This window comes from Juglans regia, chromosome 13 (assembly GCF_001411555.2).
Source record: "Juglans regia cultivar Chandler chromosome 13, Walnut 2.0, whole genome shotgun sequence".
Taxonomy (NCBI): domain Eukaryota; kingdom Viridiplantae; phylum Streptophyta; class Magnoliopsida; order Fagales; family Juglandaceae; genus Juglans; species Juglans regia.
Window position 1 is genome coordinate 3,036,081 of NC_049913.1, and position 22,872 is coordinate 3,058,952.

General features: G+C 34.6%; 3 protein-coding genes across 3 annotated transcripts; 2 read left to right on the forward strand and 1 right to left on the reverse strand.

Moving 5' to 3' along the window:
• The first annotated feature begins 899 nt into the window (after nucleotides 1-899).
• On the forward strand, nucleotides 900-6,370 carry LOC108980008 (ABC transporter G family member 11-like). The gene is made up of 8 exons (XM_018950820.2): nucleotides 900-1,411; nucleotides 3,020-3,099; nucleotides 3,911-4,381; nucleotides 4,469-4,555; nucleotides 4,646-4,771; nucleotides 4,907-5,101; nucleotides 5,226-5,312; nucleotides 5,481-6,370. Exons 1-8 carry the CDS (start codon nucleotides 1,036-1,038, stop codon nucleotides 6,183-6,185), a joined length of 2,127 nt encoding a protein of 708 aa, XP_018806365.1. The 5' UTR covers nucleotides 900-1,035; the 3' UTR covers nucleotides 6,186-6,370.
• Nucleotides 6,371-7,026: 656 nt separating this feature from the next.
• On the forward strand, nucleotides 7,027-10,859 carry LOC108980005 (phospho-2-dehydro-3-deoxyheptonate aldolase 2, chloroplastic-like). The gene is made up of 5 exons (XM_018950816.2): nucleotides 7,027-7,582; nucleotides 7,897-8,174; nucleotides 8,516-8,792; nucleotides 9,038-9,283; nucleotides 10,047-10,859. Exons 1-5 carry the CDS (start codon nucleotides 7,115-7,117, stop codon nucleotides 10,311-10,313), a joined length of 1,536 nt encoding a protein of 511 aa, XP_018806361.1. The 5' UTR covers nucleotides 7,027-7,114; the 3' UTR covers nucleotides 10,314-10,859.
• A 530-nt stretch (nucleotides 10,860-11,389) lies between these two features.
• On the reverse strand, nucleotides 11,390-13,142 carry LOC108980006 (protein EXORDIUM-like 2). The gene has a single exon (XM_018950818.2). It carries the CDS (start codon nucleotides 13,063-13,065, stop codon nucleotides 12,157-12,159), a length of 909 nt encoding a protein of 302 aa, XP_018806363.2. The 5' UTR covers nucleotides 13,066-13,142; the 3' UTR covers nucleotides 11,390-12,156.
• Between the last annotated feature and the right edge of the window lie 9,730 nt (nucleotides 13,143-22,872).

The window sequence follows — 22,872 nt, forward strand, 5'->3', positions numbered from 1 at the left end:
AATTAAGTGAATTATACACTTACGAAATTAAGGATAAAAACCCTTATAGGCCGTAAAATTAAGGATAAAATTAATTTACCACACGTGCAAGATTTAAATTAATTACCCAAGTACTTAATTATATATATAAAATAGTATAACCTTTTGAAAATTCGACCAATAAAAAAAGGAAGAGCAGACAAATAAAGAAGATTTGATAATTCATGGGTTTAAAGAGACCCTACAAGAAAGTACTGCTTATTTTTTGTCAATTATTTCTTATGAAAAAGACTATTTCTTACTAAAATGAGTATGTTTCGTCATAAATAGTCATTCTCGTCGTAATTAATTCGTCATAAATGTTCATTTTTCTTGTAGTGTGATTGAGATCATATAATAATGATCAAAAGTTGAAAACTGCATGAGTATACTAACTAAATTAATCCATTTGCTCGCAGGATCGAAAACAGAAATTAGTTTGTTCCCTAGCTTAAATCAGATTAAAATGATCTGAAAAATCTCCTAGCTAGCTGTAGTGAGTCATGCTCTAAGTACCCGTGCTTAATTCTGATCATGAGTGGCATCAATAAATATATACCAGTACTTTAATTATGCGGTCAAAAAGATGGAAGATCGTACAGATGCCATGGGTTTCATTATACCAATGCAGCCAACATTAATTTTGTTTTATTTTTGGATCGCAAGTAATATATATTTTATGTTCCATGTTCCATTTATATATATATATATATATTCTAATAATTAAAAAGGTAAAGTAATATAGACATACGTAAATGGAATAAAGGATGTAAACCTAGTCATGACATCATGACTTTAGGAAGCTTCCTACCACTAGACAAAATGGAATAAGATCATCAGGTCAATACTTGCATATGTACACGTTAAAATCCATCAATGATATCTTGTCTTCCACCATCTGATCATGCGTCATGGCGAAGCAGTAGATGCCGTGATGCCTTTATATGGAAGTTTTCCCCTCATCATGATCACTCCATAAAATTAAGCTAAAACTCTCTGATCTCGGCCTCTGATCTCATGGCCTCTCTTCCACCTCGTTCAACGCTCCAACCCAACAGTAGTACAAACTCAGAAATCAAGACTGCATTCGAAATGGAAAGTACTGCCATGATCAATATCGTAGTGCAAAACAAAAGTGATCAAGAAGAAGATGCTGATCTAAACATGAAGCAGCTAATTCGGACTCGTGATATTGATCATCATGAGCCTGCAGATGATCATCTGGATGGTGTTTTCTTGACATGGAAGGATCTATGCGTAACTGTTTCCAATGGAAAAAGTGGCCCAAAACCGATCCTTCAGAGTCTGACTGGTTATGCCCGACCTGGGGAGCTTCTGGCCATAATGGGTCCTTCCGGTTGTGGCAAGTCTACACTTCTTGATGCATTAGCGGGTAATGACATTAATTCTTAACTGTAATAATATATAAGAAAACATTAGTCTATATTTAGATCTCTGCTAAATTGGATGCTTAATTGCCTCGACTCTTCCTTTCTTTCGGATACGTAATTAAAACTTTATAATATATATGCTAATATTATTAAAGGGAGCTGCATGCCTTCTTTTTCCTCCTTTTTCCTAGTAACTAGAAGTTGGAGGAAGTGATCGCTTATCATGAAAAAGAGAAAGGGTGGTGGAAAAATCTAATTTCTAATCAATTCTTATTTTCATATTTTCCCTAATTTATTTATTTTTCAATTGTTCTTTTTTTATTTCTTGAATGAATTAGCTAAATCTGTTCAAAATTTGTATATAAAAAATTTATTATATAGATTCAACCGGTACTACGTACGTATTTAAAAAAAAAATGTTAGTCTATGAGTTTTCGTGTATAAGCTAGGTATAATAGATGAATTAATTAAGATGTTGATTAGCTAGGTAGTATAGCTAGGGTACTTCATTCTTGAATACCAAATAATTAAGAATACATGACTCATGAGCGCGCACACACAAACTTTGGAGTGTATGATCATCAGCTAGCCTCTATCTGTTTGCTAGCTATTTGCGCAGGATTCTTGTTGTTTTCCCTTTATTTCTTAATTCTTATACTGTTATACATATTCTTTTTCCTTTTAACCTTAGTATATATGCATCATATTCAATGAATGGGATCATATATCATGGGTTCTACGCGCAATAAGGTCGTCGGTACTCCTATTTAGCTAGCTAGTGGACTCTGCAATATCCAAGATTTTGGTTTATTTAATCGCGAAGGAATATTTCAGTGCTAGAATGCTGCCCATCGAGAAAATCTAAAGTAGGACTCATCATCGCCAAAGGCATAAAATGATCAAAATTTGAGACTCAAGCCACGCACCAAATCATGTTAATTAGTCGGATATTGCATGCTGCCGTGAGTCATGAACATGATCTGATTTTAATGATGAGTCCGACTCCAGTGCCTGAGCCACCATATATAGCTGCTAGCAAACATTGTTTGCTATAGCTTGTGCTCGTCTGTATCATGAGGCCGTAATTAATGGAGACCGAGCCGAAAGAACGACAAAAACAGTACACTATTTGACATATTCTTATCTCTAATACTTTATTCTTTCATTTCAATAATATATATATATATATTAATTAATTACTCGGTCATGCGTACTTCAGTGATCTCCACCGATCGATCTCATATTCACTGATCGGAAACCTAATACGATTGAGTAAAATAAAAATCATTTTCAGATATATATTAAAAAAAAAGAAAAGTTTACTTGAGAGACGTTCATCTTTGACATTATATGCCCATTTATTTCCTTCCAAGATTGCTAAAAGACTTTTTTGGTCTATTTTATTAGTCCTCCATTTGACTTTGACAATTGGAAATTATGATTTGCTGGGTTTTGCTTCATCAGCCACGGTTCATCCCTACACTCTATATCTGTCGGTTTTTTTTTTTCCTTATAAGATAATGAATAGTATACACTGTTACCTTGTATGACTCATGTGCGTATTACTTTTACCTGCAAAACTCCAACTTGTTCGATGGCTGATATTGCAGGGAGGTTGAGTTCAAACACGAGGCAAACAGGAGAGATTCTGATCAACGGTCGTAAGCAGGTCCTGGCTTATGGAACATCGGTACGCAAAGTCGATAGATATATTATATTATCAAGTCAGTCAATTAATGTACTTGTAGTGCGATAGGCCAGAGTCCATACAAATCTGTTTTTCGCTCTTTAAACAGTGGGAAGACGTAAGACGACGTATGTAATGGGGGACCGGGTCATGATAAGCTAGCTTGGACCAATTACTTTCTGGGTGTTTCGGTCCAAGTAAACGGTAAAAGTCATTTGGACCCCCAAAAGGAAAACCATCCATCTGTGTTTGAAACTCGACCCAACTATTTACTTGGCTCAGAAAGACTCTACCTAACCTACAATACCACGGATCCCAACTACTTTGTGGGTGTTTCAGTCATTTGAACTCGACCCAACTATTTATTGGGTCTGAAAGCATTAGTCCAACACCCTACCCAACTTAAAATTCCACGGGTCCAAAACACAACCAACCAATACCCTTATGTGCATCCTCTAATATTACGTATAATCGTGGAGTATATAAAAATCGTACAGTTATTTTAAAAAAAGTAGAATCTACCATGAAAAATTAATTTTCTTTTCATGTAGATCCTATATTTATTTACTTTTCTCAAAATTTTGTCAAGTTTCAATTTACAAACAGAAAATTTAGTTGGCAAAAGATAAAAGTGATTGGATCTTGTCGGGTTTTCTAATTTAATTGACACAAGTTTATCAGAGTGATTAGTGCTATAAATTTGAGATTTGAAGTAGTTGATAATTGGAGTAAAACATAATATATATTGAGGATAACAAAAGATGTTATTCTATTAATTCTGACAGATTTCCCATTTACATTCTGTCGAACCTAGGCATATGTAACACAAGATGACACTTTAATGATGACTTTGACGGTAAGAGAAGCAGTGTACTACTCAGCTCAGCTCCAATTACCGGACTCAATGTCAAAATCAGAGAAGAAGGAGAGAGCAGACATGACAATAAGAGAGATGGGTTTGCAAGAAGCCATGAATACCAGAATTGGAGGTTGGGGAGTCAAAGGCATTAGTGGTGGACAAAAGAGGAGAGTAAGCATTTGCATAGAGATCCTAACCCGCCCCAAGCTTCTCTTCCTAGACGAACCAACAAGTGGGCTTGATAGTGCAGCTTCATACTATGTCATGAGCAGGATTGCACGCCTAGGTCAGAGGGATGGGATTGGAAGGACCGTTATTGCATCTATTCATCAGCCTAGCAGCGAAGTCTTTCAGCTCTTTCACAATCTTTGTCTCCTGTCTTCAGGTAGAGCTGTATACTTTGGTCGTGCTTCAGCAGCAAATGAGGTAAATGAATGGAACTTTTTCAATATTTTTTAAGCATATTAGAGTTGGAGTAAAGTAACTAACTACTCTTTCTTCAATTCAATGTAGTTTTTCTCTTCGAGTGGTTTCCCTTGCCCGACCCTCCAAAATCCATCTGATCACTTCCTAAAAACCATAAACACGGATTTCGAAGAGGTAAGCTATTTTTCCTACGAGTTCTCCAGTCCTAGCAGTATATAACCTCTCTCTTCTGTTATTTAATATAGTGTATTTCGATCATCATAGGACTTTGAAGAGGGTTTAGCTGGAGCGCTATCCACAGAGGAAGTAATTCAGTTACTTATAAAGTCGTATAAATCATCAGAAAGGTACCAACAAGTACCAAAGCAGGTAGCTGAAATATGTAAACAGGTGAGCGCGCATCTAACATATTGAATAATTACGTTGTTCACATGACAAACCTGCATGCTAGCTATACCAATCGATGAATGGCATTTGAGCCCAAAATAGAAAATCGATGAACGGGATTTTTAACTTGTTTTTCAGGCCTACGGAGACTTGGAGACGAAGAGAAGCCATGCCAGCTTCCTTACTCAGTGTCTTGTTCTAACAAGAAGATCTTTTGTGAATATGTATCGGGATCTAGGCTACTACTGGTTGCGCCTGGCAATTTATATCGCACTGGCTATTGGCCTTGGTACTGTGTATTTCAACATTGGGCATTCTTACGCTTCAATTCAGGTGGGTGTGAGAGAGAGAGAGAGAGAGAGAGAGAGAGGCTGATACTAGCATAATTTGATTCCATTCTTGCAAATTACGTGACATGAGTATTTAAATTGAACATTGTGCTTTTGATTTGTTTCAGGCTAGAGGTTCACTGCTCACATTTATAGCTTCATTCCTAACGTTCATGGCCATCGGTGGTTTTCCTTCATTTGTGGAGGACATGAAGGTACGTACTTCGACTTTTTTTTTTTTTTGGAACTTTTTTGTCAGTTAATCCCAAGGATAGCATACTCCGGCCAAGAATACACCTAGCTAGCTAGTTGGAATATCATCATGTTAGTAGGCGCATTGTCAGTATTAATTACTAAATTTTCATTCCACCATGATCATCCAGATATTTGAGCGAGAAAGATTAAATGGGCATTACGGTGCTGGTGCATTTGTCATTAGCAACACATTCTCTGCCGTGCCCTACTTGTTACTGGTTTCAATAATTCCTGGAGCAATAGCTTATTACCTACCTGGACTACGCAAAGGACAAGAATACTTTCTTTACTTTGTTTCGGCTCTGTTTGCTTGCATGATGTTGGTGGAGAGCCTAATGATGGTTGTGGCAAGCATTGTGCCCAATTATCTCATGGGTATAATAACTGGTGCTGGAATTCAAGGGCTAATGATTTTAGTTGGGGGATTCTTCAGACTGCCAAATGATCTTCCTAAACCCGTGTGGAAATACCCATTACATGAAATAGCTTTCCATAAGTACGCCTACCAAGGAATGTTCAAGAATGAATTTGAAGGAGCAGTGTTTCAGAATAACCAGAAATTAGATGGAGGAGGGTCAGTACCCATGATCATCACTGGGGATGAAATCTTGAGAGATACATGGCAAGCTGAAATGGGTTACTCCAAGTGGGGTGATCTTGCTATTTTGCTAGGAATGATAGCTTGCTATCGACTCTTGTTTCTGGTCATCATCAAGGGTACTGAAAAGTTCAAGCCCCTGATCAAGGCTCTCAAGTCTAGGACTTCCAAACAAGCTGCAGTACTGGTTGGCGTGAATCCTTCTTCTACACCCTTGCATGAAGAGAACCTTTAATTACTAGTAGATTAGGTTTAAATATCATGTACTGAAAATCAAGCATCATATCCTTGCGAAAACAAATTATAAGATCGAACCTGTGTTTGATAATAATGCTACAGTACAGGTTGCAGTAGATGAGATCAGTACTACCTGAAGAGTTATTTACCTTATTTATAATATATGCGAGTGTGTACGTGTGTTTTTTTTTTAATAGAATGCATCAAAAGTAAATGATTCAATTAGCCAGCCTAGCCAGCTAGCTAGCAAGGTTCTTAACTCGCGTAAATTGGAAGCATAAAAAATCCATCTTTTTCTTGATCTTGGTTTACTGTTTAGGGATCAAGTAGCTAAATTTGAACTAAAATGGTGTAAAATTGTCCTATATACATATATATAAACTTATCTAAATTCTGGCTATAACTAGCATTGAGCTACATGAGTATATAACATATTACAAATGAGTCTTTTTATCCAGCTGCCTACTTCGCACAATACTACTGCTGGTTTAATTTTGTTTTATTTATTTTAAATTGATTGAGTTCTTCTTTTCATCATCCTTACATTAAATACTTAAAAATAAAAATAAATATTTTGTATAAATAGGATGAATATAATTATTAACTATTACAAATATATTTTTTCTATTTTTAGAATGAGCGGTGCTACAATCATCGAAATAATATCTCGAATAGAATTAGTGAATACATTTTAGTTTTTTTATTTATTTTTTCTTTTTTTATGTATTTTTTTAATTATTATAAAAAAATTCATAATATTATTAAAAAATATTTAAAAAAAAAAAACTCATTCGGACAGTGGGACACTATTTGTGTCCCGAACCCAAATCGTTTCTGTTTTAGAATTGGATCGTTAGACACAGATATATGATATATCTCCCTTCTAGATATTTCCTCGCACTCCGCCGTTGACTCTCTTTTCTCTCGATGGCTCTCACCGCCGTCTCTCCCCTCTCCTCCAAACCCCTTCTCCGCCACCATCACCGCTATCTGCCCACTTCTCACAAACCCATCTTAGCCGTCCACGCCGCTGACCCCTCCAAGTCCTCCAAATCATCTGCCGCGGCCGTAACCCCCTCAATTCCAACCAAATGGAGTCTGGAAAGCTGGAAAGCCAAGAAGGCCCTCCAGCTCCCTGAATACCCTGATCAAAATGAGCTAGAATCCGTCCTCAACACCCTCGAGTCTTTCCCTCCCATCGTCTTCGCCGGTGAGGCCAGGAGCCTCGAGGACCGCCTGGCCGAGGCCTCTATGGGCAAGGCTTTCCTGCTTCAGGGTGGTGATTGTGCTGAGAGCTTCAAGGAGTTCAATGCCAACAACATTCGTGACACCTTCCGTGTTATTCTCCAGATGGGCGTCGTTCTCATGTTCGGAGGACAAATGCCTGTCATCAAGGTCTTGCATTTCGGCTTATTTATATTAGTCTGTTTTTTTCTTTTTTCTTTTTCTTTATCCGCGATCCAATTCGGACTTGAGGTTTGAAGGGCTGGATAATTTTAGATTCTATCATTTAGAACCCGAGATGACAAATTCAAAACGAAGAAGAGCATTTGCTCTTAAGAAATTATGGAAATTTCAGAAAGCTGACATTAAGGCGGAATATATTTATGATAATTGATTGATGTTATTTAAGTTGATGATGATTTTAAAGACGAAATGATGGCATACAAATTGAATAATTTTGAAAGATTGTGGGTATAATTATTTAGGTGGGGAGAATGGCGGGCCAGTTTGCAAAGCCTCGATCGGATCCATTTGAAGAGAAGGATGGAGTGAAGCTGCCAAGTTACAGAGGTGACAACATCAACGGCGATGCATTTGATAAAGAATCAAGAAATCCAGACCCTGATAGGATGATTAGGGCCTATTGCCAATCCGTCGCAACTTTGAACCTCTTAAGGGCGTTTGCCACTGGAGGGTACGCGGCTATGCAGAGAGTCACCCACTGGAATCTAGATTTCATGGAGCACAGTGAGCAGGGAGATAGGTATATTGCTTACTGACTCACTGAGTTTAATTTACCACCAATTCCGTTTTGTTTTTGCCTTCGTTTAAAGCTTCATACCTAAATTTCTAAAGAGCAGGGCGATAGGTATATTACAAGGACAGTTGGAATTAATATTTTACTAAAATGAAAAATTTCTGTACAAAATATATCGTATCAATTTTTTCTTTTACTATGTATTTTAGTTAGACTTTAAATCCACTGAAACATTTCCGCCACTTCCCCCAAGCAAAGGCTTCCTTTATTTATTTATTTATTATTATTATTATTATTTTAATTCTGCCTCTCGGAGAATTAAATGGTCATTTTCTATGACTCAAAAGGTACCGGGAACTGGCTCACCGAGTGGACGAGGCCCTTGGATTCATGGGTGCTGCTGGACTGACTGCTGAACATCCAATCATGACCACAACAGATTTCTGGACATCTCATGAATGCTTACTTCTGCCTTATGAGCAAGCACTTACAAGAGAGGATTCTACTTCTGGGCTGTACTATGACTGCTCTGCTCACATGCTTTGGGTGGGGGAACGTACCCGCCAACTTGATGGTGCACATGTTGAGTTTTTGAGTGGAGTTGCCAATCCTCTTGGCATCAAGGTATATATTATGTTTTGCTTTTATTTATATTTTATATTTCAATGAAACTCCCTTTTATTTCGTTGCTTCACCCCGTGGCCGCCCCCCCCCGGCGGGCGGCAGCCAGCAAAAAAACATTTTTCTCCTGCAAATTTGGTACTCCTATTTTATTCCAGTGTTAATGAATTTACTTCCGTGCATGATGACTTAATTTTGCTCTGATGTGAAAAATCTGAGTGCCAATAGAAAATTTCATTGTGCTGCAGGTGAGTGACAAAATGGATCCGAATGAGCTTGTTAGGCTCATAGATATTCTAAATCCCAAGAACAAGCCAGGAAGATTAACAATAATTGTAAGAATGGGAGCTGAGAACATGAGAGTTAAGCTTCCTCATCTGATCAGAGCTGTTCGTAGAGCAGGTCAAATTGTCACTTGGGTCAGTGACCCCATGCATGGGAATACCATTAAAGCTCCTTGTGGACTTAAAACCCGCTCCTTCGATGCAATTAGGGTATGGTTTATGCCTTCATTTAAAACTTTTATCTGCCACATGGATTTGGATGGTTAGATTTACTTCCGTTGGTATTCAAATATCTTGCAGAACTGCTTAGAATCAAGTTTCTATATAACTTCCTCATAGGTCATTCAACTTATAGTTGTGATCTTCAGCCACCTTTACCAGTGTCTTTTTGTGATTGCCCATTTTGATTACCTCTATTGCTGGCATATTTGGTTGGCACAGAACTTCTACAATTGCTTATTGATGAGGCCTACTGCAGATATACGAGGACTCTGCATCAGGTGGCATAAAGACATTTGTTAGAATGTCTGGTAGAACTAATTCAAAAATAACTTAGGCGGTGAATACTTTGAAGGAAAACTCCTTTTCCTCTGCTTCTTTACTTTGGAAGAGGTTAGATGTTGACTTGTGCAATACTATGGAACTGTTAAAAGAAAAAAATTTCAAGGTTGTGAACTGAACATACGCAAAATAGTTTCTGAAAAGAAGCTGTTGATTGATTTGGAAATCTTTGGCTCCCTAAATGACTGGAACTCTTTTAGCAATATCTCATTCCCAGGTGTCCGAAGCCTCATTTTTTATTTTATAATTCATAAAGACTTCTATTGGGCCTTCACCTTGTAACACTCCTTTGTAGTTGCTGTTTTGGTTTTCTCTTCCTCTGTGATGTAGAAGAAACTCACTTCGAAACATTTATAGACTCCTTTGGAAATAAAAAATAATAACAACAATTATGTTATCGTGTTGTTGGTAGGCTGAGGTGAGAGCATTCTTTGATGTACATGATCAAGAAGGAAGCTACCCTGGCGGGGTTCATTTGGAGATGACGGGGCAGAATGTGACAGAATGCGTGGGAGGCTCACTATCTGTAACATATAATGATCTCAGCTCGCGGTACCATACCCATTGTGACCCAAGGCTGAATGCCTCGCAATCTCTAGAGCTTGCCTTTATTATTGCGGAGCGGCTACGAAAGAGAAGAATCGGATCAAGTCATTCACTGGCCTCAATTGGATTCTAGTAGGCTTTTGTTTGTTTAATGGTATAACCTTTAGGATCATGTGTTTGTTTTCTTCTTATAAACTTAGATGTTGTTTTGTGGATTATCTGTGGTTTCTGTAGTGATGGTGTGAAAGGGGATTCAATTGGGGGCAAAGAAATAAACTGAGAACTAAAGAAACCAGTAATGGCATTGTATTATATGGACTTGGACTTGGACTTGGACTGCTGCTGTTATGATCGTAAATGCAAGGCTTGCATCAATTTTGTGGATCTAAAGCTAAATGCTCTGAATAACCTCTCTTCCACGGAAGGTGATCAAATTATGAAAGACTGATACCGATATTGTTGAACTTTTGAATCTGCTTTTCTCGGGTTTTGCCGGATTTTCCAAAGTTAACAATATCTGTCCTGTTTTCGAACCTCCCAAATTATGTCCTGTTTTCGAACCTCCCAAATTATGTCGAGAGTGCGGCCAGAATTCGAAGATGTTATGAACCCGATTGTAACGATGTCGTTTGTAGATGAACGATATGAATTTATGTTGCAACGCAGCATTTCACTCCTTGGGATATTTGCATTTCAATTCCTTGTAGTCGTTTTACTCCTGAAGTTTGTTATTTACTTTCCATGGGTCATCTAGTTATTAGTCTTCTTAGTTATCCCTGCCAAGAATATAGGGGAGCAGAGGGGGAATTGTCAGGGCATCTGGAATTTGATAGTCATTTTGAGTATTTTCTTTTGGAGGTCTGGGCTCCTCAAATGCCCTTTGTATCTACAACGAATTTGAATTTATGAAGTATTTCATCCTTATTACATTTTCTATTACATGACTTCATATGATATATTAGATTTATTTTATAATAAAAGTAACTATACAATCTAATGCTTCATAACCAAGCCATCTTACCCTTTAGTTGCAGGTCATTGTGAGGTGGCAGCGGTGAAACATGTTCATAATATTATTATATCAGGATACGTTAATTTATAAATTTATTTTTTATGATATTTCTTTGTGATTGAAAGATTTTTTTTTTCAAAAGGTACATATGATCGTATAATTGAAAATTTTAATGTAGCTTTTGATGCGAGTTAATGTCCAAAATACATAAATGTAATTACTTAAACATTGCTCTAAAAGCTTCACTACAAGTTTGGATCTTAATTCACTCATAGGTGTCAAGGTAAACACACAAATAATCGATCTCACAGTCTATAAAGTAAATGCAAAGGTGAAAAATTAAAAGGAAATTGAGATATAGCATCAGCGGGATAAAAGGAGATCCTTTCATCATTTGGAAAGGACATTTGTAATAAGCCAAAACACAAAACGCATTTCTTTCTTCGTCGTGTTTCCTTTAGAGAATCATTTCCCTTCTTTACCCCACGATTCTCATGGGCTGCCGCTTCGTTTTGGTCCCCACTGCCCTACCAACGCCAACACCTCCCAAAACCCTTTACCATTTCGATATATGCCTAAACACCAAAGGATTATAAATCGTTACGAGTCTCTTTTTAGCCCACACTGCTCATCATTTCCACTGGCCCCACCGCCGATTCATCTCTACCCCTTTTGTTCCTATCACAATCCACTGAAACTCCGAAAACCCCCTTTTTATAATATATTTATTTATTGCCCAATTTCAACATCTTTTTTTGCAATTTTCTGAAAAAGAGAAACATCTACACGTCACAAAAGACGACAAACTTATAATGTCGACAAAAATATGGGGAAAGCCAATCCTCTTCATTCCCCCATAACACGGCCCCCCCAACATCCGTATTTACAATACGATACGAACACACATTTTCTGACACATATTATGACACGTCGTCATTTATATATCTCTGTCTATCTCGCTCTTTTACACGAGTGTCTTGCAGGCTGACGTCTGTGGGTCCCACATCGCCGGCAGCAGATATTTCCGTCCGTTTACCCCGTTAGCGTTGTAACTCGCTCCACTGCTTTTGTCCGTCAGGACCTCACCCGGGTATCCCGGGTACGCTCCAGACCCGAAAATCCCGGTGCATGCCGATACGGCCTCCAAAGGAGCCGTAGCCGGGCCCTGGAAGTAACCGTTGTTGAACGGGTTCGTAACGGTGCCAGCCAGAAGCGTGGCCAGGTTAATGATTATCCCGTCGACTCCTACATCTCCGTTGGGTGCCACCAAAGGTGGGGTCTGTGGGCCGTAAATGGGCTGGTGAAATGGCCACGCGCACTGACCCGGGCACTGAGTCTCCGAGTTACCAACCCAGATATATGCCGACCGAGTCTTTCCATCACGAGAACGAGTCGACCCGTGGGTCCCGCACCTACTCATGCAAAATCCATCGACAGCGACATCCTTTGCGGTCAGAACGACGTTAATGGCGTTCAGCTGGTTGCCCTTGTTGGCCAAGGCCACCAAGTGCGTGGTTTTGAGTGACTTCCCAAGAGAATATTGCGGATGGAGGATCTGTTTCCCGACGACGAGGGTGGACACACCACCCTTGTACTTCTCCGTCGTTTTCCACCACAAGGACGCGGAGGGGAGCGGAGCACGTGGCGAGTTCAGTGACTGGATAAAGTCCACGATTACAGAACGTTGGATGGGGGTGAACTGGCCGTACCAGATGAGGTTAACGACGATGTTACCCTTGAGGAGAGCTCCGTTGTGGTATTTGAGTACGAGCGGCTGTTGCTCCACCAGAGCGGTGAGCTTCCGGGAAGAGGCCACAGTGGAGCGGATGGAACAGAAGAGAAATAGAATGGCGAGACGGCAAATTAAAGCCATGGTGGGTGAAGTGAGGGTCAAAAGGCTTCAAATCGTTCGAGGCTGAGTTTGAGTTGGAAAGGAGGGCTGCTTAAGGTTTGAAGAGGAAGAGAAAGCGGGGTTTGGTATTTATAGTTGGGGAACAACTAAGGTAGGAAGACAGCTGTTTGAAGCGGAGGTGTCAACATCAAGACATTGCCACGTGGAGATTCCTGGTTGGGCGTTGAATTGTGGGGGGAAGGTTTGCCAGGCTGTCAAGGTTCTGGGAGATGACGTGGTGGTCTAGTTTATGCGGCAGCCGATATTGATTGTATTATGAGGACGAGACGTGGACGCGGACATCAATTATATTCGTTGATTTTGTATAAGATTAATGATACACAACACATTTTATAAAATAAGAGTATTTTAATAAAATTATGTTCTTTTCACAAATTAATTTATAAAAATATTATTTTTTTAAATATTATAAAAAATGATATGTATTTATTATTTTTCTCTATGTAATACGCCGTTGATTCTAAATGAGGGTGGTTCAATGGGTTCATCATCGTATGGACTTGGATTGGCTGTAAATTCTGTTCAAACGGTGGGCATAACAATCCCAGTAGAAAGAAAGAAAGAAAGAAAACATCAACATTGATACAGGTGGGTAGGATAAGTGGGCAACTAGGCAGAGCATTCCTATCCGGTACCGTATAACTTTTTTTTTCTATAATTTAAGAATTAGTTTATGGTTTTGATTAAAGTACTCCTCTATATCCGAGTTCCTATTTTAGAAAAAATATTTAGGAGATAAATAGTAATTTTTTAAATATAGAGAATTATTATTCATCTTTTGAATTATTTTTATTAATATTTTATTCATTTTATAATTAGGTACACTTTTTCTCATATTCATATTTATTATAATTTTAAATAATAGTTTTAAAAATAATTTAAATAACTATGAAAATAAAAAAGAAAATTTAAAATTATTATCATACCTACAAAAAAAAATTAAATTTTTATTTAAAATATTAATTAAAATAATAGTTGAAAACATATGAAAAAAAATATTGAGTAGTTAATTTATAAAAACATAAGAAAAAATACTACAAAAATCCGCTACGCTAAGCAGTAAAGTATAAGTGGGGGAGGCCCAATGCGGAGTTTTTATGGACAATGACGTGAGCTTAAGGTTTGGGACGGTTTAGGAATACATTTTTAAATATTTTATTTCTAAATATCATTCACCTATAAAATATTTTTTATTTTAAATTTTTAACTTTTTAATATAAAAATTATCTAATAATTAGAATTCTTTTAAACTTACAAATAAAATATAAACAACAATACAAATTTTAAAAATTTTTATAACATTTTTATTTAATTTTATTTAATTTTTTCTCTCAATATTTTTAATTTAATAAAATATTCAAATTCAAGATAGGGTTGATTCAACAGTAATACTTATTTTAGGATTGGTTTATTTTTTGAGATGAGATGAAATAAGATGAGTTAAAATTAAAATTAAAAAGTTAATTAAAGTATTGTTAGAATCTATTTTTTAATATTATTTTTGTCTTGAAATTTGAAAAAATTGAATTGTTTATTTTATTTTGTATTGAAAGTTGAAAAAGTTGTAATAATTAAGTGAGATGAGATAAAATGAGATGAGATATTTTCTAAAAATAAACTAGACCTAATTTTGTGGTATTACAGTTTTAAATAGGATAATGCTAGATGCCCCGCTGGGGGCTCCCACTGGGCTCTAGTATTATTTTAGATGTATTTTTTTTAGTTTTTTTTATATAGATCTATTTAATAATTTTAAATAATTTAAAAAAATAAAATAAAAATTATAATATTATTAAAAAATATTTCTTTAATCACGAAGTAGAATAAAAATAATTTTTATTCTATTTCGTGATTAAGGAAGTATTTTTTAATAATTTTTTTTACTTTATAATTAAGGAAGTAGTTTTTAATAATTATTTTTTTTACTTTTTGATTAAGAAAGTGTTTTTTTAATGATATTTTAAATTTATTTTATTTTTTAAAAATATTTAATAATTTTTTATTTTATTTCGAGATTAAAAAAATATTTTTTAATATATATATTTTTTTCTTTTAAATTAAGAAAATATTTTTTTAATAATATTTTAAATTTTTTTTAATTTTTTAAAATATTTTAAAATAATAAAAAATTTATATAAAAAATAACTTAAACAAAACACATATAAAATAACACTACACCCAGCGGAAGCTCCCAGCGGAGCTGTAGCACGATCCTTTTAAATATGGTCACGCGTGATGGAACGCACTTCATTTTTTTAAATCAAGAACAAATACTACTGAGTACTGACTCCTATCATAGGGGACCTAAGCTCTCACTAGAGTCTAGAATCGAGCTGTGTTCAAGTATGGAGCTTGGACCTATGAGAGAAAGGTGGGCGAAGTTTCGCCGGCTTTTTGTTAAGCTACGTGTGTTGGGCCCCTTCGTATTTATACTCTTTTATTGTAGGAAAAGTTTTATTGTAAATCAGTTCGCAACTTCGTCTATCAAATAATCGCATATTGATATTGATATTTAAAATATTTATTTAATAAAATTGTATAAATTAAAATAAAAATTATTTTTATGAAATAAAAAATCTTCTATTGATTGAATGCTACGAGGCATGATGGTAAAATAAGAAAAGAGCAAAGCAATTTAGGAACCCACCACCGAGGTTAGGTTGGCGGTAGTGGTGGGGTTTTGTTTTGTGTTTTATTTAGGAGCAAGTGTCTTAGAGATACTCAATAGTTTCTAAAAAACAAACTTTTGAGAAAGTTTTCGCCTACACTTTTTACTGTTCTGTGTTAAATTATTAGGATTATTAAAAGGGTAATGTAAATTTCAAAGAAGGTAGTGGGAAAACGTGGGAAATGTGGGCCGGTGCCGACTGCTCTCGTGAGTTGCGCGCATCACGCGACCTGCTTTTGCATGATCAACATTTTGACGTACGTTTTATGATCTTGTTTTCTGTTCCTCTCCTCTTTCTCATGTCTTTTTATTCCGGTCTCATGATGTTTTTTTTGGGGTCCATATGAGTGTGTACATAGGGCTCTTCAAGATACTTATTATAACGAATGCCATACCTTTTTTTTGTTTGTTTGTTCGTTTGTTTATTTATGTTTATCATGAGATTTATTTATTTATTTATACATTTGAATTTGATACAAACCAAAGGAGACATCAAGGAAGGGAGGAGCAGAAGTACATCGAAATGTATCTGTAAAGCTTTGTTAGCTGTTGAAAGAATGGGCAGAACGTAGAAGCCGAATGTTTCAAAGTACAGTCTAGTGTCTATGGACTGTGTCGGCACATACGGCAACTGGGGGTGTCTCTGGTCAAATTTTGGGTATTGGTGGAGCCCAATAGAGGCACAAATCCCCAAGGCTTTTAAGCCTTTTTATAGAGTTTCGAGTTCTTGCCTTTCGGATAATTTCACATTGGCCCCACCATTCACACGTGCGTTCACGAGGAGTCATATGGTCAAGTGGGTCCATTCCCCCCTCCCACTTCATTGGAAATTTGGTATCCATAAACAGATTAAGGGCGATTTAGGTTGTTTGGATTTTGGGATGAATTGTGAAAATTTTAAATGAGTTAAAAAAATATTATTAGATTATTATTTTTAATATTATTATTATTTTAAAATTTAAAAAAATTAAATTATTTATTATATTTTATATAAAAATTTGATAAAATTATAATGATGAGATGAGATGAGTTGATATGAGTTTCAAATTCAAATGGGATATTAAAAGCTGTTTTATCTCATCATCTCATCATTATAATTTTTTTAAAATTTTTTATAAAATATAATAAACAATTCAACTTTTTCAAATTTCAATTCAATTTTTTCTAATACTAAAATAATAATAATATTCTAACAATATTTTATTCAACTTTTAACTTTTATCTAAAATTATTTTATTTCATCTTACTATCCAAATTAGCTTTAAGGTAAAATTTGAATAGTGAGTTGAGATGAGATGAATTGAGACGAAAATTATAAATTAAATAAAATATTATTAAAATATTATTTTTTAATATTATTATTATTTTAAAATTTTAAAATTTTTTTATTATATTTTATATAAAAATTTAAAAAAATTATAATGATAAAAACATATAAAATAAAATAAAATGAAATGAAATGATTTTACTATTCAAACGGCCTAGCTAACACGGAGAGAAATCAATTCACATAACCTACACCAATTCGATAAAATTAAACCAAACCAAAAAATAATAAAAAAATGCGATTCTAACCAGCAGAATCATTTGAATCGATGAGGTTTGGTTTTAACACCGACTTTTTAACTCATACTGTGACAAAATAAATATTTAGATTATAACTAAAATAAATAAAATATGATAAAATTTTAAACAAAAAATAAAAAATAATTTAGTTATAAATTTTTTTCATAGAAATAAATTGATAAAATAATATAGTTTGATGTAGTATATTAGATTATAAAATTATTTTTATTATAAATTAAATATAATATATCACATAAAATCATGTCAATATAAGAGTTTAATTTTATAAAATTTATTTGTCATGATAATATTTTTTTAAAAAATAATACTATCTTCCTTACTTTTTGATTTATTTTGTTTTAGATTTGTTTTTAATTTCCTCGATCCCATGGGAAGGTTAGGATTCGGTCGATTTATGAGAACACAGTATTGATGGATGCGCATCTTTTTACTACTCCTAAACGTCTCATTTAGGAACGACAAAGCATGCATGTTTGAGTCGTGTCGTAAACACATAAGGTTTGGTTGGATCCATTCTCACTCGCAGGCAAAGCTAAACCACCAACTCCACCACAGCTACTTTCTCATCTTCACAATGATCAACGATTGCCCAAAAAGTTTGGTCCTCAGTACTTTAAGTCGGATTAATACATGAGCTAGCAGCTGCTCCATAATTGGAAGCGCGTGGGCATTCATTCATTTGTAGTCTACACAACATTAATTTTTATTTTTATTACTTTAGTCGTTATCGGTATCAAAGTTTTGAATGCGGTTTTGGTACTAAAGTTTTAAATGTCGTTTCGGTTAAGATATTAGAACGAAATATTTTGATATCGGTATCGTTTTAGAATAATCTATATATAGATAAATTAATAATATATGTGTAAATTATGAAAATTACTTTAATCATAAAAAGATTATATAAAAATAAACTTACAAACCGATGTAACTTGATGTGATACGTTAGATTGTAAAATTACTTTTATTATAAAGTACATTGAATAGATTTCATGAAATCATATCAATTTGTAGGTTTACTTTGTGCAATCTCTTTATATCTGTAGTAGTTTTCATAAATTATATTTCAAAATAACATCAATGCAAGTATTAAAAAAATAAAATACATATTTATAAAAATTCTAAGTTCTTAATTCAAATATGAAAAAATAATCACTCATCTTCATCATGAAAATGAGAGTAGAGATTTAATTTTTAGTCCTCGAGAAAATGTGTTAAAAAAATTAAGAAAATAATCTTTAGATGTAAAAATTAGAATGAAAATTATGAAAATTTACTAAAAATATAAAAATTCACTAATTTTAGTCGATACATCAAAACCGACCGATACACTAAAAATCAGTTGATATTAACCGAAACGAACCGGTACAACTATATTTGATCTGATACAATATACATACCTTCCCTATGTCAATCACTTTGTATCTAAAACACTGACGGAATCGGTACTACGTACTTTAGTTAGACATTCATTTTGAATCATTTATATGTTTTATTTCTTATAATTATATTTATTTGGCCCTCTCTTCTTCTCGAGTCTCGCACGAACGCATTGTTTTTAGTACTTCCTAAAATTTGGCTCAAGTTCCATTTTCATCCTTGAAATTCAAGAATTCGAAGTGCTGTCCATTTCATCTTTAATAATTTAATAAACACAAGTAGTCATGTTGTCCTTGCGACGACCTAATGAATTGAGGGTGGGTGGCAGTGCGTACATACGTGTTCACTTCGAATTGTTTATGCCATTTCAAATAAATTCGTAATCATTGAGGGGGCATGATCTATATTTATATATAGAAGAAAAATAACAAAAACCCCTATATATATTAAAAAAAAAAAAGAATTGGAGACGTAAGATTTTCGGAGACTGCGACATGCACGGGACAAAATCATCTTTAGGATTTTCTTTTCTTTTTCAATTTTTGGTAGTGAGAATATGAGATACTGAGATCACCATGAAAGAGCAAACTAAACAGACCAGATGCGACTGACAAAGACACTAGAACTAACAGAGCTTTTTCCTTTGGGGCGTGCAAAAGAACACGTTCATCTATATATATGCTACTTTCCTTCCTTTTTTTGGTGTAAATATAGTTCCCTTTCTCCGATGGTAATTCCTCTCTCTCTCTCTCTCTCTCTATATATATATATATATATATATATATATGTGATATATGGATTAAGTCCGACTGTACGTGTAAATTGCTTATTAATTTCTGATCAGTAACTGTATTGAAACGAGCAGCTGGGTTTCATGTACGTGATTCAACACCGGTCTAATGATTCAGTACTTCATTCCTTCTCTAATAATTGTTTCAACAAGTCCAACGTACAAGAAAATTAAACTTATTAATCTGTACGTACGTAGTTGCAAAAGGCAGCTAGTCAAGATCATCAGTTCACCCAAATTATTGCAGATGCCTCAATTATATATAAGGTAGGGGACTCGTACTGCAACCTTCAAAACCCTAAATTGACGTGTCATAAATGCACTTAACTCAATTTCAAAGAGGTTGCATTGTACGAGTTACAGCCTATATATAAAATTGACTACACATAATGATTCGGAAAATTGCCATAGTTTTGTTTTGCTTCCATATGGCCATGGCCCTATCCATCCATACAATAATCTATTGGCAGAGCGCACTCAAGAAATTTTAGATCTACATCTTTTTCTCGTCGGGGCGTTTATTCTTATGATCATTCAAAGACTACATATACAAATTTTATTTGCTACGCTTGGTTATAAGATTTAACTAAATTTATTTAGTCTAATTTTAAGCTGAATCTAACAGTTAAACACTCAATTTTTAAATTACTAAACTCATCCCAACTCAAAATCTCTTTACACGTGAGATTCACAATTTTTTTTAATTTAACACATCTTTATACGTGAGATCCACAATTTTTTTCAACTTCCATAAAAAGTACTAAATTTATATTAACATCTAAACACACTTTAAATTCAGTTTAGATGAGCCTCACATAACTCTCTCTATTATTCAACTTACTACTATTCATAAAGAATTGAGTTCAACTGAATTTAACTCAACATCTAAATCCAGCCTAAGTTATAATTAAAATATATATCTCAGAGTCGACATCCAAGGAAAAAGAAGGTATTGGGAATGAAGATTTTGATCATGGATAAGTACTTGTTGCTCGATCATTGGGTAGGTAGTATTGTGCATGCGTGTGTTTTTTTTTTTCCTTAAAAGCCTCTGATCTCCATTTTAAAACACAAGGAATCAATGCAGAGAATCGATATATATACTTGTGGGATGAAAATTACAACCCGTCTCGATCCATGAGTGGGTCGTGATGAACGATGGAACCCAGTACGTACGAATCATGTGTTGCTACAAATTAAATGGCCGGAAAATCTATTTCAACAGCAAAGTTTTTGTGGCCTTTAAATCCCAAGCTGTCAACACCATTTCACCAATGCATGCAAGCGTTGCAACAAATAGCTAGCCAAAAAATTAAACACATCCACATCCACATCGATCTCGATCCCATCTGCATTAATTATGCTGATCATGATTATATATAGTTAATTAGTAACAGGCTGTAGTTAGAAATTAGAATGTCGACTCATATTATTAATACGCGGGGCAATAGAAAATATAGTCGACCAACTTAATAATTGACATAATTTTAATTTCCGTGTACCAATTTGCAGTACTGTTTCTGAGATTGATGGTCAAGATCAAGATCAAGATGCATGCATGCCGACTCCAAACATTAATAATACAGATTAAGGCCGTGTGCATGGCTCCATCAAAGTGATGGATTGGCGGCAAAGATAACCAGCAAGATGCAGGTTTGGAGTACTCCACGAACAGTTTCAGTAGCCGCCTAAGTGAAAGATACATGATATTCATCATTGTATTCATGTACACATTACCTGCATGGTCATGAGTATGCATGAGTTTGCATATATTAATTAGCGGGGACCAACACATTATAGTGATCAACTAGCTATTACTACAACAGCTCAGAGAAAAGGGTTATCAGTACATGAACCTCGACGAACCCAGCGCGCTTGAATGGAAAATGACAGATATAGGAAAAAAAAAAAACTGCCTATACAGTTGTCTTTAAATGTTTACTTGGGTTTTCTTTGACCAAATTTAATTTCTTTTAATTTGAATTAGTTTAAGATTTTGCTTTTAATTTCTAGTGTTGGACCTCCCTATGTGTAAAAAGTCTGGTTGTGTTTGTGGCTGCCCGATTCGATTATCTGACTTGACAAAGATTTATTGCGATATTTTTATAGATTTTTAATGAAAAATTTTTAACCTTTTTTTACTCTTAATTCTATCATACCGGCCTGTAATTAATACGGTTGTTACACTATATATTTAATTATCATTTAAATAAAAATTTTTATAATTACGTAGATATAAACACGTTGTCAAATTATGTAAATTTTATATCGTATAATTTATTACAATTTTCTTTTACTTTTTTTTATCTAGTAGTTTGGTTATAATTAATTAACGATGCCTCGCAGTTGGAATCAGAACCATGCTACTACCTTATGTCATGATCATCAATTCAATAAACAAGTATATATAGAGTACTCCAAAATAGTTAAAAATAAATAATTCCATGAACTTAAAATGGAAATTAGCTTTTCTTTTTCTAGACTTAGGCCATTGGGTTTCAAATGTGATTTCAACCTATCTCAACTCAATATATAAATATCACTCAAATACAAATATTTTTTAATTTTAAATTTTCATCAACTTTTTTATCTAACCATTATCCAATCATTATAATTTTTTCAAACTTCTAAACAAAATATAAAATTTAATTCAATTTTTTTTAAATATTAAAATAAAAATAATGTTAAAAAATTATATTAAAATTTTTTTTTGTCCCATCTTATCTCTATAACCAATTAACTAGGCGTTAAGCTTTTGCCAATAATGCTGCCTGGGCCTATTAGTTTATCTATTTCCAATAATAATTAACAATTTTAAATCTTTATGGTAAGAGCTAGGCATTAGCTAGTCATGACATGTATCTAAAGCATCCGATCGAAGGGTACCTGCTCCTACGTAATGACGTACTCCTCGATATATTTATATTTATTACACGCTTCATGTACACCTCGATAGAAAATTAACACTTATAGTACGTAATATTAATAATCGAGGAATCTGGCGAGTCTGACGGCTGAGGATCAAGTTGGCTTCTTATTTGTCTAGCAGACATGATTACACTAACCAACGAAACTTTTTCTATAATCAAAGTTGCAGGAGCCGACAAGCGGTGTTTCCAATTGGAACTACCCAATTACCCAAAGCCTATCATATGTTCTTTAAAAAAAATGTACTAGTAATTCTACTAAACTGGAGAAAAGTGCAGATTCTCAGACATATCGACGGTGCATTCTCTGGGACTTGAATAACAGTGTGGAAAAGGAATGGCATATATATTTTCGAGCAACACACTCGGCATTTGGGAAGTCTAGCAAATTACTTTTTCTGTAAAAACGCACGAACAGC

Coding starts and splice junctions, on each gene's coding strand:
- LOC108980008 (XM_018950820.2), top strand. CDS start 1,036: ATGGCCTCTCTTCCACCTCGTTCAACGCTCCAACCCAACAGTAGTACA. Junction 1,412..3,019: donor ACTTCTTGATGCATTAGCGG/GTAATGACATTA, acceptor CTGATATTGCAG/GGAGGTTGAGTTCAAACACG. Junction 4,772..4,906: donor TAGCTGAAATATGTAAACAG/GTGAGCGCGCAT, acceptor CTTGTTTTTCAG/GCCTACGGAGACTTGGAGAC.
- LOC108980006 (XM_018950818.2), bottom strand. CDS start 13,065: ATGGCTTTAATTTGCCGTCTCGCCATTCTATTTCTCTTCTGTTCCATC.
- LOC108980005 (XM_018950816.2), top strand. CDS start 7,115: ATGGCTCTCACCGCCGTCTCTCCCCTCTCCTCCAAACCCCTTCTCCGC. Junction 8,793..9,037: donor CCAATCCTCTTGGCATCAAG/GTATATATTATG, acceptor ATTGTGCTGCAG/GTGAGTGACAAAATGGATCC. Junction 9,284..10,046: donor GCTCCTTCGATGCAATTAGG/GTATGGTTTATG, acceptor TGTTGTTGGTAG/GCTGAGGTGAGAGCATTCTT.